A 17,295-nucleotide genomic window follows, 5' to 3' on the forward strand; every position below is an offset into this window, starting at 1 on the left:
TTTTTTTTTTTTTTTTTTTTTTGCTTTTTTGGAGGGCAGTTGGGGTTAAGTAACTTGCCAAAGGTCACATGGCTAGGTGTGTGTGTGTGTGTGTGTGTGTGTGTGTGTGTGTGTGTGTGTGTGCGTGTGTGTGTGAAGTGTCTGAGGCCGGATCCAAACTTGGATCCATCCGGCTCCAGGGCCGGCACTCTACTCACTGCGCCACCTAGCCGCCCCTCCCAAGATAATTCAAAGCTATTTCCATGACAAACATGCAACTCTCTGGTTTGCTAAACAAAGTCAGTAGCTAGCACCCCTTTAGCAGTTGAGATACTATACAACTACCAATTATGCATCATTACAATTGCCAACAGATTAAAGTTGCTAAAGAACAACAAGAAAGATATGCAATACATATTAAAAAGGTGCTGCAGTATTAAGTCAGGATGACCTGAGTTCTCAAAGTTACATAGAGGACATCATCAAAGACATATGAAAATAAGCCTGTTTTACAGTAAAGAGTGCAATTTAATAGGCAGCCAGAAAAATGCTGCAAGTGCTGTTTTTGACATATCTCTATAAATTACCTTTAAAATAACCCAAGACAAAATTACCTTCTAACTTCAGATTTATTCCTCCACATTCAATAATTCCGATGAATTTTCCTTCTATCTGGCCATTTTTATACACAAAAATTGTGGGTAAACATCTGTCATGGTAGTGTTGAATGCAGCTATTCACAATGGCCTTAACAAATTTGGTTTCTGGAAACTTTCTTGCTAGAACACTCAGATGCTGATTAAGCAGTAAGCACATTTGGATGCTGAAAGAAGAACACACACACACAAACATATATATATATATATATGCATGTTGATTTCCAAAAAAAAAAAAAGATAATCTCCAAGACTAAAAAAATAAGTCAGAAGAGCCTTATCTGGTACAAATGTATCATTTCTGTTCAAACCATTTGACATTTTTTTCTTTTAGATTAGCCTGTCTCTACTCTTATACTCTAGAGTAATTCAAAAGTCATTGGTGTTATCTCCGAAGTTGGATTCCTGATCATCCAGGGTAGACTAAAACTTCCCAGGAGATAACTCTGGCCCAAGATGATTCATAGTTTAGAAGGTCCCCCAAGGAACAGATAGGGCACTGGCAGTTCTAATGCATTCCAGGGAATCTCAAGTGATTTTGATTCATGTCACCTATGACTCCTGGAAGGAACTTTCAATCATCTTAGGAAAGGAGAAAATAGGGAAAGATGGGTGAAAAGGGGACAAATCTACTCCCTCTGTTGTCCTCTAGACTTTCCATGATGGCCCCATGTCTAGGGTGGAATGACTGGGGAAAGCAAGACCAGTCTATCCTGATATGCCACTTTGGAGTTCACCATATAATGACGTTACATACTACCCCTAAAGGGAATAATCTGCATGAAACTACCTTCAGTGATGACACTTTTGGGCTCAAATAAAAACGTTCTGGTAACTCTAGGTGAAAAGTAGATACTGATGTAAGAGAGAATAGATTGGGGGAAGGGGAATTCAGTAGGCTCACTATCGGGGGGGGAAGGGGAAAGACAGGGAGAAAATCTGTAACTCAAAGTCTTGTAGAAATGAATGTTGAAAACTAAAAATAAATAAATAAAAGATTAGAAAAAAGAAAAGTAGATACTGATCCAATTTAATTTCATCAATGTCATTTTAGCACTTAGGGGAAAGTACAAATAATTATAGTACCTACATACATGCATATTTGTCTTCTAGTACTGTGTCACTGCTTTGAATAATCATCACTCATAAATTCTAAATGCTTCTTTCAAATAGTCTATTGAGTTACTAAAATACAACAGAAACTTTCAATGACATTACACATTTGACATACAAAATGCCATGGAAATTTGAAAAGAGCCGTGGATTTGGAATGCAGTTTTTAAAAATATTAGATATTCCAGGACAATTCTGAAGAACTTAGGATGGAAAGTTTTGTCAGTCTCCAGAGAAAGAAGTGGTGGAACCTAAATGCAGATCAAAGGTACTTTTTCTTTACTTTCTTTCTTTTCCTTGGGTTGTTTTTGTTTGTGTTTTCTTTCGCAGCATGACTTACATGGAAATGCATTTTGCAATGCTACACATGTATAACCTATGTCAAATTGCTTGCCTTCTCAATGGGGGAATAGCAGTAGGGAAGAGCGAATTTGGAACTCAAAATGTGAATGAAGAATGGTAAAAGTTGTTTTTCCATATGATTGGAAAAAATTAAATATTAAATTTAAAATATTAGATATACAGTGTCCTTTTCAAAAGTAGAGTTTTGTAATATGAATAAATTACTACTCTATTTTTAAAAATTTAGATAGTTGAATCATGGTCCTGTGACCTAGGCATGTCACTTAATCTCTATGAGTCTCAGTCTCCTCATTTTGAAAATGGTGACACGATTTACATTATCTATGTATGAGAGTTGATCTTTCACAAAAAATGGGCCAGATTCTAAGGCCTTATGCTAATTGTAAAAATGCAGTCATGACAGATGATCCATTCCTGTGGCACAAATTAAACCCTTGAGTGAATCAGAATGGAATGATAAGAAGGAGCCTCCAAGGGGAACCCAACTCCTGAGAGAATGAGCAAAGAAAGGGAAGCCATACAAAAATAAAGGCAGCTACCACAAAAGGCCAGGACCTTGGAAGCAAGGATACTTGGGTCCATGGGGCTCAAGACAGAAGTTACGTTGTAAAACCTCTGGACTACATACCCCAAGGCAGTAATCTTGTATCTTTTTAGTTGCTAGATAGGGTGTACCTATAGGGAAGAGGCACCTGAGGGACCATTCTAAAGCAGGAATATGTGTATGCTATGACTTGTTTACAATACCGTTATATGATGTAATATTGTATCATCAAAATTTTAATGCAGGAAACCCCCACAAATTTATAATAAATTATTAAATTTAAGATGTGTCATACAATTTTTATATATTTTCTGAAATGACACAATTAAAAAAAAGTTAAAGTAGATTTCTAGGGGGCACTGAGTAATTTATTTTGAAAAGGGGGTGGGTACACCAAATAAGTTTGGGAACCTCTGCTCTAGATGATGCAAGTGGATGAACATGGTTAGAATTTGTGATGAGTTAAACAGATTTGCTTTAGAATGGTCATCCCCTTTTCATCTGGCATAGAATTTTACATGTATCATTTTATAAGAAATATCCAATTTTGGAAAAAAGTTTTACCGTAGGAGGCTACCCACATATTGTAATCTATTGCAGGCCATGTACAGGCATTTGTACTGGAAAAATTAGTACAAGATAAGATGTTGGTAAACTTAATTATTTTAAAGCTTCAAAAATTTTCTTCACAATACGCATTCTTCCGAGAAATAAAATCAACTGAAAAACCTGCAAACTGAACAAAAATAACATTTTTCCTGACTATAAGCCTTCATTTTAAAATACTTTGTACAAAAGTAACATTTATTTTTAAGCAAAGAGATGTGGTTATCAAAACCAGAATTTGAAATATTTTCAAATAACTAGGTTAATTTAACTTCTTACTCCATAAAGCAAAAAACAAAAGAAAACAAAACTTTGATGATTATTAAAGATTATTATATACATTCTCTTGAGTACTACTTGAACCTTAAAAACATGAAAGTACATTTAAAAACATTATAGATGAACATTTTGGAGAAACAGAATAGGGATTACCTTGATCTATATAAGTGGATTATAACCCAGACATCTTTTTCCGCGTTTGTAACTTCTTTCACATATTGGTTGCCAGAAATTTCTCTTAGTTCCCCAAATTTTTTTGTTTTCTGAAGAGCTTTCAATTCTTGCAAACGCTTTAGTCTAATTAAAGAAATGAAATTCTCAAAAGACAGTTTTTATAATCCTATTGGTATAATTTTACAGATACTAAAAATTTAAATGAGTAGTCATAAAAATGACTATATAGTTACCAATTAAAAAAAATTGGGAAATAACACTGTATTCCAACTTTCTATTATGAATTTCTCTGTTGATATTTTTGTCATGCTCATGACCATCATAAAATACAGGAAAAGCAAGACTGTCTAAAAGTTCTATGTTTCTGAAGTGGGGGGGGGAAGAAGACATTTAAACGGTAGGGGTTGTTCACACCAAACATTTTTATTATAATCAACACACATTTATTTAGGACCTACTATGTGCCAGGCATTCTTATAAGATACTAGGAATATAAAGACAAAAGTGAAACAGGGATTTCCCTCAAGGTGCTTACAATGGGACAGTACATATATAAGTATGTAAAAGGAATATACAAAATACTTATAAAGTTATTGGTTGAGGGCAAGGTGGAAGAGAGGTGCTAGCATTTGGGTGAACTGGGAACAGCCTTATGTAAATGGCAGCACTTGAGCTGACCTTTGAAGGACACCAAATATTCTACCCACCAGAGATGAGAGAACATGCTACAGATATGACACCATTATGATGATTCAGTTTGTTTTAAGATTATGAGGGCATGGGGTGGGCTAGGTGGTGGAATGAATAAAGCACCAGCCTTGGAGTCAGGAGGACCTGAGTTCAAATCTGGTCTCAGACATTTGACACACTTACTAGCCGTGTGACTTTGGGCAAGTCACTTAACCCCAATTGCCCTCCAAAAAGCAAAAAAAAAAAATTTATGAGGGCACACAATGGCTCCTAAGATTCACACAGTTGCCCTCCTTTTAGGGAGTTTATCTTAGACAAAAATTTATCTGAGCCTCCAGTTTGGAAAAGTCTTAACAATGAGGTAGAAAATGGGTTTCCTGCTTAACTTTATTATTGTTTTTAAATTAAATGGAAAATTTCTTCAGTTAACAAAAATTTATTTCCTCTCTCTTCTACTTCCCTTGCTCCCTACTAGGAAAAAAAATAGAAACAAAATGTTTGTAGTAAATATTCATAGTCAATTACATGTACAGAAATATTTATAGCAGTTCTTTTTGTGGTGGCCAAGAATTGGAAATTGAAGGGATGCCCATCAATGGGGAATGGCTGAATAAGTTGTGGTCTATGAGTGTAATGAGTCTATTATTCCATAAGAAATGGTGAGCCAGCAGACTTTAGAAAAACCTGGAAGGCTTTACATGAACTGATGCTTGAGTGAAATGAGCAGAACCAGAAGAACACTGTACACAGTAACAGCAACATTGTGTGATGACTAACTTTGATAGACTTCTCTCTTAGCAATGCAAGGATCATGACAGAAAATGCTATCCATATCCAGAAAAAGAACTATGGAGTCTGAACGCAGGTCAAAGGATGCTATTTTATGTTTTAGTTTTGTTTTGTTTGCTTGTTTCTTCTTTCTCATAGTTCCTCTCATTGGTTCAAATTCTTTACAACATGAGTAATGTGAAAATATGTTTAATATGAATGTATATGTAGAGCCTATACCAGATTTCACACTGTCTTGGATTTGGGGGAGGGAAAGGAGGGGTAAAAATCCGGAACTCAAAAGTCTTATAGAAGTGAATGTTGAAAACAAAAAATACATTAATATTTAAAAAGAAATTAATAGTCAAGCAAAACAAATTCCTATATTGGCCATGTCCAAAAAAATATGTCTAATTCTCTGTCTTGAGTCTATTGACCTTTCTGTCAGTAGGTAGGTAGTGAATTTCTCATTACTGGTCCTCTGTAATCATTCTGCCTAACTTTACATTTATATTAATAGGCCACCCCTAGGTCTCTTTGTGGTTGAGGCAAACTTCAGTTTACACAAAACATCTGAGTAACAAAACAGCAGATTATACTACAGTGTCTATGGATAGAAAGGCCCCGGGAGAGGAAGTTAGGGAAAGATCCTATCTTTACTCAAGATTTCACTCAGTCTAGGTGAGATGCTTGGAGAGCCTATGACTTGCCTTGGTTATCTTCCTTCTCTGCCATAGCTCAGTCCTACCTTTGCTACTTTAGGGTGTGTCAGAATGCCCCACGTGTTTCAACCTCTTGAATGAAGGCAGTTCTAATTGTTGTGATAAACTACAGATATCACCTGGGGTATGACCAACTTTTCTTGTAACATCTGCATATGATTTTTCTGCAATGCTACTATGTTTCAAGTAATTTTTCCATATTAATCTAAGGCCTATGAGATTGTTTGATTGGGCATCTTACTCACTTCCCCCCCCCCCCCACCCATGTCCCTTGAGAGCTTTTCAGTGTCTGTTAAGGGTTTCTTCCCATCTTTCCAACCATCCAAGCTGGCAACATCCTCAACTATTCCCTCTTGCTCATCCCACAAATCCAATCAGTTGCCACATTTTATTGTCTAAACTGCCACGTCTTGCATTTATTTGTCCCTTTTCTCTCCAGTCACATAGAGACCACCCGAATTCAGGCACTCATTGCTGGACAACTGCAATGGCTTCTTAACCAGTCTTCCTGTTTCAAGTCTCTGTCTCTCTCTCCACCAATCCATCCCTTGTCTAAATATCATTCCCTGATCAATCAACTCAAACATTCACTATTTCCCTTAGCATCGAATATAAACTTCTGTTTGCCATTTACAGCCTTTCACAATCTGGCACCAAGCAACCTCCCCAGCCCAACTATACATTATTGCCCTTCACACACTATAGTCTAGCCAAACTGGATTCTTCATCCTTGCTAATTCAGCATTGGCCCCTTGCTTTTGCAGTGGTGTTCCCTATTCTTCAGGAGCATGGCCTCTTCAACTCTGTCTCTTAGAACCCCTAGTTTCCTTCAAGACTGAGCTCAAGCACAATCTTCTTCATGAGGTTTTTCTTGATCCTCCCAAACTTTTAGTGGCTGTTTTGAATTTTGTATACACATATATACACATAAATATTATTATATATAAATATTGTATTATAAATCATATATAAATATATTATAAATTATAAATAATATATAAAATTATATAGACATATGTTTTATTCATTTTTAATAAATATTTTATAAATGTACATATAGATGTTGAGGATAAGGGCTGTTATACTTTTGTCTCTTCAGCACTTCGGTGTTGCAATGCTATAGTTCTGATGTACCGGCTTTCTCCACACCCAAATAATATAAGTGACATTAATAGAGACTTTACTGTACCTATATGTCTCCATAGCCCTCATATCTTCATCATCAAAATCATCTTCAGCTTCCTTCAACTGGGCAAGAGTCATTTTTTCATATGGTTTAGCTGAAACATAATAATTTAATAACCATTAAATGTGTTCAATACATGGAAAGCACTGTTAGAGACGGAAAAAGATACAAAAATAATTTAAATGATGCATGCCTTCATGAAGCTTATGTTCTAGCAGGTGTATGCCACAGAAAAATAAGCAATGATACAGAACAAAGTTACAATGAAAGCACCGTATATGCTATAATAAAAGCATAGGAGTTAAAAGGCAGTTTGTGAGGTTGGTGGAAAGAAAAATAATTTTCAACTGGGGGGTGTAGATAGATTACAGAAGGATGCCTGGAGGAGGTGACATGTCAGTTAGAACTTAAAAGAATGGGTAAGGGAAGAAGATTTGTGGTACAGAGAATGGTGTGGATGAATGCATAGATGGCTGGATGAAACTAGGAAATGGTAAGAAGTCTAACTGGTTAGTGCATGGAAGAGAGAAATGTGACCTACAATTAGAAAGACAGGGAAGCCATAGGTTATGAAAATGTTTTAATGCAAGACTAAGGGGTTTGGAGCAATTAGAATTTTTAAGTAGAGAAATAATAGATTAGTTCTACATATAAAGATTAATGTAGCAGAGGTATGAAGGATAGATTGTAGGAGAGAAGAAATTGAAACTAAGGAAACTGGTTAGAAGACCATTTTAGTGGTCAAGAACTATTTTCAAGAAAACTTATATTGGAATGATAGTTTAGGAAGCAGAAAAGAAAAAAATGAGTATTAACGCACAGGGAAAATTAACATAGCTTTCTATATATATAATTTTTTAGTTTACATCATTCATTTCCACAAGATTTTGAGTTACAAATTTTCTCCCCATTTTCCCCCTACCCACCTCCCCAAAACAGTGATCCCACTGACTATCCCCTCCCCCAATCTGCTCTCTCCCATATCTTCCCCATCCCCTCTCTGACTTTCCAGTAGGGCTCAGTGGATCTCTATGCCCCAGTGCCTGTATGTCTTATTTCCAAGTTACAAGTAAAATAACAATAATAATAATAAAATACATAAATTTTAAACATTTGATTTTAAACCTTTGAATTCCAGATTATTTCCCTACCTCCCTCGTCACCCACCCTTACTGGGAAGATAAGCAATTCAATATAGGCTGTACATGTGTAGCTATGCAAAATATTTCCATAGTGGATATATTGTGAAAGACTGACTATATTCACTCCCTCCTATCTGACCTCCCACTTGTTATATTCTCTTTGATTCTGCACCTTTTTCAAAAGTGGGTGCTTCCAACTTCCCTCCCCGCCGAGCCTGCCCTCCCTTCCATCATCCCCCCTTTTGTCCCCTTACCCCCTACTCTCCTATAGGGTGACACCCTATTTAGTGTGTATGTCATTCCCTCCCTAAGCCCAATACAATGAGAATAAGGTTGACTCATTCCCTTTTACCTTCCTGTTCTTCCCCTGCATTGTAATAGTTTTCCCTTGCCTGTTCTATATGAGATAATTTACCCCATTCTATCTCTCCTCATCTCCCCTCATTATATTCCTCTCTCATCTCTTAAATTTACATTTTAAGTATCATCCCTTCCTATTCAATTGGTCCTGTGCCTTCTGTCTATGTATATTTGTACACATATATACACACATTCGCATATGTATTCATACAACCATATACCCTCCTATACAGACATACATATATGCATGTATGTGTATACACACACACACACACAAACACACATTTCTATTCCCTTCAACTATTCTCATACTGAGAAAAGTTTCATCAGTTAAAATTATTGTTTTTCCATGTAGGAATGTAAGTAGTTCAACTGATAAATTCCTTGTGGTTTCTTTTCCCTGTTTACCTTCTCATGCTTCTCTTGCTTCTTGTATCTGAATATCAAATTTTCTATTCAACTCTGGTTTTTTTCGTCAAAAATGCTTGAAAGTCCTCTATTTCATTGAATGACCATATTTTCCCCTGAAGTATTATACTAAGTTTTGCTGGGTAGGTGATTCTTGGTTTTAATTCCAGTTCCTTTGACCTCTGGGAATATCATATTCCAAGCCCTTTGATCCCTCAGTGTAGAAGCTGCCAGATACTGTGTTATACTGATTGAGTTTCCACAATATTAAAATTGTTTCTTCTTGACTGCTTGTAATATTTTATCCTTCATCTGGGAACTCTGGAACCTGGCTATAATATTCCTAGGAATTTTCTTTTTGGGATATTTTTCAGGAAGTGATTCTTGGTGGATTCTTTCATCCTCTATTTTGCCCTCTGGTTCTAAAATATCAGGGCAATTTTCCTTGAGAATTTCTTGAAGGATGATTTCTAGGTTCTTTTTTTCATCATGGCTTTCAGGTAGTCCAATAATTTAAAAATTATCTCTCCTGGATCTATTTTCCAGGTCAATGGTTTTTCCAATGAGATATTTCACATTGCCTTCTATTTTTTCATTTGTTTGGATCTGTTTAATAGTATCTTGATTTCTCATAAAGTCACTAGTTTCCATTTGCTCCAATCTAATTCTGAAGGAATAATTCTGTTCAGTGAGCTTTTGAGATTCTTTTTTCATCTGGCAAATTCAGCTTTTTAAGGCATTCTTCTCCTCATTGGCTTTTTGAGACTCATTTGCCATTTGAGTTAGTCTCTTTTTTAAGGTGTTATTTTCTTCAATCAGGTTGTTGACTCTCGTGTCATAATTTTCTTGCATAAATTTCTCATTTTTCTTCCCAATTTTTCCTCCACTTCTCTTATTTGGTTTTCAAAATCCTTCTTAACCTCTTCTATGGCCTGTAAGCAGCTTATTCTTTTGATGGAAGCTTTTGGTGCAGGAGTTCTGACTTAGCTGTCATCCTCCTGTTCCATGCTTTGATCCTTCTCATACCCAAAAAAGGAATCCAAAGTCAGACAGCTGTGCTTGCCTTGCTTCCCTCGTTTGCTCATGTTGCCACTCAATTACTTGACTTTTGAGCTTTTTGCCACAGTAGAACTCTGCTACCAGAGGGAAGAGCTTTGTCCCAAATTGCTGGGGTTTTCTCAGCTGCTGGCACTATTAGTTAGCTGCCCTCTCTGAAGACTCCACACACTTTGGCACACTGGTCACTCACCCCAGGACCTCCACCCCAGACAGTGATCCAGATCCAAGCAGGTTAAAGCAAGAGAGATTACCCCTCAGACTGGTTGCTTGCTCCCCCTACAATCTGCAGGCCAGGAGCTCTGAAACAGCCATGTGGAAGTGGCTGGATGGCCACCATACCTCAGACACTCCAGGGATCAAAGGCAGGACCACACTCCCGAACTCCTAGGTCTCAAAGTCCACACTGCAATGACCTCTCACTTTGTCCTTAGCATCTATGGGTTGATAATTCGGCAAACCACCAAACTTCTGGTGGTCTGAAGTCCCTCCAGCTGGTGGCTGGTTGTGGCTGCCCTGAGGTTAAAACCTCGGGCTTGTACAGGGCTGGGCTCTGTTCCCAGTGCACTGAGCTGGCCCATTCCTGCCTGCCTGCTGGACTGTCTTCAGTGGGAGGTTAGCTTCTATCATTTTGTGGGTTCTGTAGCTCCAAAATTTGTTTAAAGTCATTTTTTTACGTGAATTGGAGGAGGTGGGAGCCCCACGGAAGTCCTGTTTCTACTCCCCAACATAGCATTCTTAACTAATTGACTGTGTGAGTTGGAGAAATAGGAAGAGTCAAAGATTATATACCAGTTTCAAGTTTGAGTGATATCATTAATAGAAATAGAGAATTCAGAAGGAAGGATTGGTTTTGAAGAAAAAAATAATGTGCTCTGTTCTTTGGACATGTTGAGCATGAAGTCTAGAACCTTTAGGTGGAAATAACCAGTAAGCTATTGGGAATGGAAATTTGGAGCTTAAGGAAAGCTGGAAATATAGTGAGTTACCTGTGTGAAGATGAATTGTTGAAAGGAACTGGAAGAGAGTTCCAGAGGATTTACTATAGCAAAATAAAAAACCAGTACCAGAAACTTGGGAAACATCCAGCTTAACGGCTGAGGAAGAGGAACCAATAAAGGAAGGAAAAGAAAGTCATTAGAGGTAGAACCAGGAGAGTATGATAGTAGAGAAGAAAGATGATCCAGAGGAAATAGTGTCTATGTAGCAGAGGGTTAAAAACAAAACAAAACCCAAAAACCTAACTAAGGAAAGGTTCTGATTTTGGATAAGATGAGAGAATAGTCAGATCAAAGTCAGATTAATAGGAGAAGAATGAATGAGTGGCAAGAAAACATGCAGATTACCTTTTTTTTTAGGTTTGGCCAGACAATGGCAGTGATAAATCAGAAAACTTTAAGGATAACAGAATGGAGACAAGATTATTATTCTACTTACTAGCATTATTTTAAAATAGTGGGGAAAACTCAGCACAGCTGAAGATATGTGCCAGAACTAATGGAAAGACAGGACATAAAACTATGCATGAAGAAAGGATAATCGATGGAACAAGGTCTTAGAGGAATCAGGAATCAAAGGCATAAGGGGAGAGGCTAGCCTTGGGAATGAGTAAGGATACATATTATTCTCATGGAAGCATAACTATCCATAGTCAAATATATCATAAAATTGTCACATAACTATTTTGTTTTTTTTCTTCACACTTGAAAATATCTATACAAAACTAAACCAGAAATATTCTGAAGCAAGGCTAGAGCTTCATACATTAAAGAATCTGTTCAACACTCAAGTATCCTTAGCCCTCAAAAAATGTATAACTGAAATTTTACAGCTAAGACAAGAATCTACAACGTAGTGATTCATATGAAATAAACCCAGTGATTGGACACCTTACCAAAGTATTAAACCTTAGAGCAGTGTTTCCTAAACTAACTTAGTCATAGATGATTTTTACACTTCAAAGAAATTAATGGAATACATAAATGTTGGTTTGAAGAGTCAGAATATGGAATAACTCTGGGTTAGAGGGATGATATGGAAATTTCGGTGTAAATTATTACAAAGAATAAATAAAACGAAAAGTAGAACATATGATTGTTCATGCCTTGTTCCATTTTTTCCCATGAAACTGCTATTTACATCATTTGAAACACCCAAATTCCACAAAAAATAAAAATAGAAACAGTGTCTCCTGGAATTATCAAATGAAGAATTAATGTGATGATGAAGAAAGAACACTGTACTAGGAGTTCAAAGCCTCCAATCCCTGTTCTGTCCCTAACTTGTTGTGTAACCCTGAATAAATAATTGCACCTCTCTGTGGGTCTGTTTCCTTACAGATAAAAATAAGGAGATTGAACTAAATAATCTCTAGATTCCTGTGATCTATTACAGTGGTATTGTTACTCTAAAGATGATTACCCATTGCTTCTTTCTGTAAACGCAAAACCATTTCTTCGGTCTCATCCTTCTTTTCTTCTTTTGGAGGAAGGATTCCAAAATCTCTTAATATATCATTCCACTCAGTATCTTCATTTGGATCCTATTTTGCAACAGAATGAAAGCAAATAAACCTGTTGTCTTAGGCCCTGTGCATCATGGCCCCCAAAGCCAGTTCAGGATCTGAAGAGACAATCAATAAAGCAAATAATAGTAACTTAAAAAAACTTTTACTAAATATGGAAATCCAGTAAGACTATATACAAATAATGCTCAGCAAGGGTATTCAGGTGAAGCTCTCCATGTCCCTCCATGTGGGAACATAACAAGGTGGAAAACAATAGCTCATACCGGAATACATAGTTTATCAAATTCAAAGAGCTGCTCTCCATGCTCAACAATTTTAGTCTATCCTGAGCAGTTCAGATACCAGTTTTCTTCTATGAGAAACCAAAAGTGAAATAAGTTGAGTTAGCTCGGCCTTCTTACTTTCACGTGTTATCACTGTATGATCCAGACCAATGGGCCTACTCTGTCTTTGAAGCATTAATGCTACTGACATTCTTCTTTTTTTTACTTAATAATATCTTATTTTTTTTCCAATTACATGTAAAGATAGTCTTCAACATTCATTCTTGTAAGATTCTGAGTTCCTAATTTTTCTCCCTTCTTTCCTTCCTTTCTCACTTCCCAAGACAGCAAGGAAACTGTGTAGCTTATAGGTGTGCGATAATGTGAAATGTATTTCCACATTACTGACATTGTTCTTATAGGACTATGCTTGTCAATTTTAGTTTTATGTTAATTCTCTTATCTTCTCTTTGAGATTCTAAGCTAACTTCAATAAATTTGTGACTTTGTTAATAGAAACACCCCCTTCCCTCTTCAGTGCTACAGATTGCTCCCAACCATACTTACCCTGTGTAATTCTTGTCCATGTTCTCCTACACAGAGGGAGTATCTATTCAGTCTTCTGGGGTTGGTGAGGAAACCTTTTTATTTTAGTGTTTCATGGATGCACCTGTTACAAAGCAGCTCACCTCTTTTTTTTGAGTATACATTTCATCAATTATATCTTTTTAAAAAAAAAACACTTCTTGTGTAAAGTGAATTTTTGGAAATATACTACAGTCCACTTATGTGCACCATGGAGTTTTAATTCCATTGCTATTTCAATTGTTCACAACATTGAATCTTTGGGGACTGTATTCTAAGATTTGGAAACAAAAGAAAAAAGCATGCCTGGAACAACACTTAAATTAAAAAGATGATTTTTTTGTGCTGGGGAGAAACTTGTAATTAATGTAAACACTATGCAATTTTCCAGCCTGCTCTCTCTCTCTCTCTTTTCCTTCTTCCTCCTTTCCCTTTTCCTCTTTCCTCTCCCCCTTCTGTTCCCAACCACACTGTTCATCTTCAGTGCCTGTCCCAGATACTAATTTGCTGGCCATCTAAATGAATTAGCATTCTAAACAATAAACATTTTTAGTCTATTGAGATTTTTCCATTATGGATTCTCAAGCCAATTAATTTTGAAATAAAGCATTTATTAAGCACTTACTGTGTGGCAAGCTCTGTGCTAAGTTCTGGGGAAAAAAGCAAGAAGGAAAGAAAAGAAGGAGGGAAGGAAGGAGCCAAGATGATTCCTTCCCTAAGGAGCTTACATTTTAACGGGGGAAGATAAAACATAAAAGGCAGCTGGAAACTAATAGGGGGAACCTATAAAGGGAAAGGCAGCTGAAGTACAGCAGAGCAGAGAGTGAGCAAGGAGTCTCATATGGCCGACCTCAACAGGAACCCACCAATCAATTACGGTCAGTTACAACAATGGAGTAACCATGGATCTCAATTGTGGAGCTGTAAAATGGTGGTATGCAATAGAAAAGTCATTTACAGAGGCCTGTCTCTTTTTTTCTCATAATTTCAACAAGCATAGATAGCACTGATATGTGTGTAGATCAGTCTTACAAAGATTTTAAAAAGATGACTGAGTAGGCAATTAGGTCAGTACTTATTGATGTTCTCTCAATTGGGGGGTTAATCTCTTTTGATATTATCCCCTACTTGTGCTTCCTTGTAAGGTGGTCCCTCGACTCTTTCAAGACTGTACTGGTGATGACACACATTTCCTCTCCATGCGTTTTTTCTAGTCTAATCACTCTTCTGAACTAATTTAGGTGTCATTTCAATTTTTAATGGTTCCAAGATGGTGGTTTCACTCTGATTAATGATGGGGATGAATGATTGAAAAGTTGACAATTGTGTACTGCTCTCATTTATTTATGGTCTTCCTGATAGTTTTGTCTATGGACACTCTTACGGTGATCCAGTTCATTTGGTTCTCACACTATGTGTACTATAAATGTGTTTTCCTGTCCACTACTTTTCACATTTTGGGGGCGAAACCATCAATAATATCCTGCCATTTCCTCTGTGGTGTTTCACAAATAAATATGTATTTTAAATGAGTTTTTCCATGGCTGCCATGTCACTGGATCATAACTGTGCCTTTTTGGACTCCTTTGAAATCTGCGCTCTCAAAACCTAAAGCACACGGTAGAGCAGTTATTCTTAACCTTTTTTTTTTAACGTCATGGGTCCCTTTGGCGATTTAGTGAAGCCCATAAAACCCTTTCATAGAATATTTTAAATGTTTAAAATAAGATATATGGATTACCAAAGAAGCCAATTATATTGAAATATATTTATCAAAACATTAAAAAAAATCCATGGACCCCAGGTTAAGAACCTCTGAATTAGAGTATTCCTGGGTTAATTCACCTTCTTTATTGTGAATTATAAGATGAAGAGGCTACCTTCCCCCAAAGGTTCTTCTCTTTGTACACCCTCTTGATCCTCTCATTAGCTTTCATTGGTTCAATGATCTATGTGATGATACACTATCCATTCTCAGTTGCTCTCCTATGTTCCAAAGTCACATAGCAACTGCCTGTTGGACATTTCCAAATGGATATCCCATAGGCCTTTAACCTCAACATGTTCAAAACACAGCTCATCTTTCTTTAAAAATTTTTTTTTGCTCTTTTGGACTTGACAAACATCAAATATGAGCATTTTAACATACAAAGAAAAGAAAAAGAATATATATGAAACTCCATTAATTGCAGATGATTTATTTAAAATATGTAAAAGTTCACTGTTAGTTCCAAGCTGAACTTCTTTATTTTCCTCTGAACCTTCTTTTATTCTCTTCTGTACATTTTAATCCTCTTTTCCTTTCATTTCCTTTTTTTGGGAGGGGAGCATAGCTACTACTAGCCTATCACAGCTTCTCTGAACATTTTTTCACTGTTTTCCCAATCTTTTTAGATATAGATATAGTGAGTTTTCTGGGTCAAAGGGTACAAATAGTTTAGTGACTCTGGGGGTATAGTTCCAAAATACTTTCCAGATGGAATGACTGAACCAATTCATAGATCTACCAACAGTACATTACTGTGACTGTCCTCTCACATTCTAACATTTTTCATTTTTTTTTTCATCATTACCAATCTGGTAAGCATCAGGTAGGACCTTGAAGTTATTTTAATTTGCATTTTTCTACTAGTGATTTGTAGCACTTGTTGATACATTTACTGATCGTTTGGATTTCCTTCTTTGGGAATTTCCTGTTCACATTGTTTGATCATTTGTTACTGGGAAATGGTTTTCATTCTTATTTACTTCAATCCATTTCCTACATATCTTGGATATCAAATTTTTATTAGATAATCTTGCTATAAATAACTCCCCCCTTACCCAATTAATGACCTCCCTTTTAATTTTTGCTTCATTGATTTGGTTTGTGAAGAAGCTTTTCTTCTTTCTATGAAATCAGAACTGTTCATTTTATCTCCTGTGATTCTTTCAATTCCTTGTTTGGTTAAGAAATTTTATCCTCTTAACACTTGTAACATGTATGCTCTTTCTGCTCCTCTAATTTGATCATGATGATTTTTATTTATCCTAAGTCATGTGTCTAGCTTATCACTCTACATTTTGTGAGAAGTTGGTTATACTTAACTTCAGCAATATTGCTTTCCAGTTTTCCCAATAGTTTTTGTCAAATAGTAAGTTAGGGTATTGGGATTTGTAAAATACTAAGCTACTATGTTTATTTGCTTCTGGATCTTGTATTTCTTTTCTGTTCTACTGGTGAACTTTTCTATTTTTTTTTTTTTAGCTGGTTCCAAATAGCTTTGATTGGTGTTTTGTAGTCATTTTCAGATTTGGTACTACTAGATGCATTATCACCTTCCTTCTCACTTTTTTTTTTTCATTATTTCCCCTGTAATTCTAGATCTTTTATTTTTTTAGATGAATTTTGCTATGTTTAGGTCTAGAAGGTAATTTTTTGGTAGTTTGTTTGATATGGCACTGAAAAAGTCAATTAACTTATTTAGTACTGTCATTTTTATTTTTATTTTTCTTGGCTCAACCATGAGCCTAAATTAATATCTCTCCAATTATTTAGGCTGTGTGCAACAAACTCAGAATTAGATGTGAATCCTGACAGACTGAGAATCCTTTAAGCCCATGACACTGCTTATAGAACAAATGAGGAAATAGATTTTGAAGCAACTGTAGAAAAGGGGAGTTTGAGAAGAAGGTATGGAATAGCTAATGGGAGTCCCCAAAAGTTAAAAATGTGGGGAAAGTAGCCCCCCCAGCATGTCAGGAAAGTAGCCCCTCAAACATATCCTATGATTCCCAGTACTTGCACCTCCAGGGAATGCTAAGACTAGATTTTTCTGGTGGGATCATTCTCTTCCTTGGTTGAGCTGAGATTTTATCTTGCTGCTGACTTGAA

The 17,295-nt window shown here is 36.3% G+C and overlaps 1 protein-coding gene across 1 annotated transcript in view; it reads right to left on the minus strand.

The window, feature by feature from the left end:
- PDCL2 (phosducin like 2) overlaps positions 1–17,295 on the minus strand; it is a 35,157-nt gene that overhangs the window by 5,150 nt on the left and 12,712 nt on the right. The window contains exons 2-5 of the mRNA XM_069105034.1: positions 12,468–12,588; positions 7,084–7,174; positions 3,694–3,837; positions 594–802 (exon numbers count right to left, since the gene is read on the minus strand). Coding sequence (XP_068961135.1) covers positions 594–802; positions 3,694–3,837; positions 7,084–7,174; positions 12,468–12,588 — 565 coding nt within the window. The remainder of the gene's footprint in view (positions 1–593; positions 803–3,693; positions 3,838–7,083; positions 7,175–12,467; positions 12,589–17,295) is intronic.

The sequence above is a fragment of the Petaurus breviceps genome, unplaced genomic scaffold, assembly GCF_028583685.1.
Source record: "Petaurus breviceps papuanus isolate PSGF00001 unplaced genomic scaffold, PetGlider_PUasm1.0 76, whole genome shotgun sequence".
NCBI lineage: Eukaryota > Metazoa > Chordata > Mammalia > Diprotodontia > Petauridae > Petaurus > Petaurus breviceps.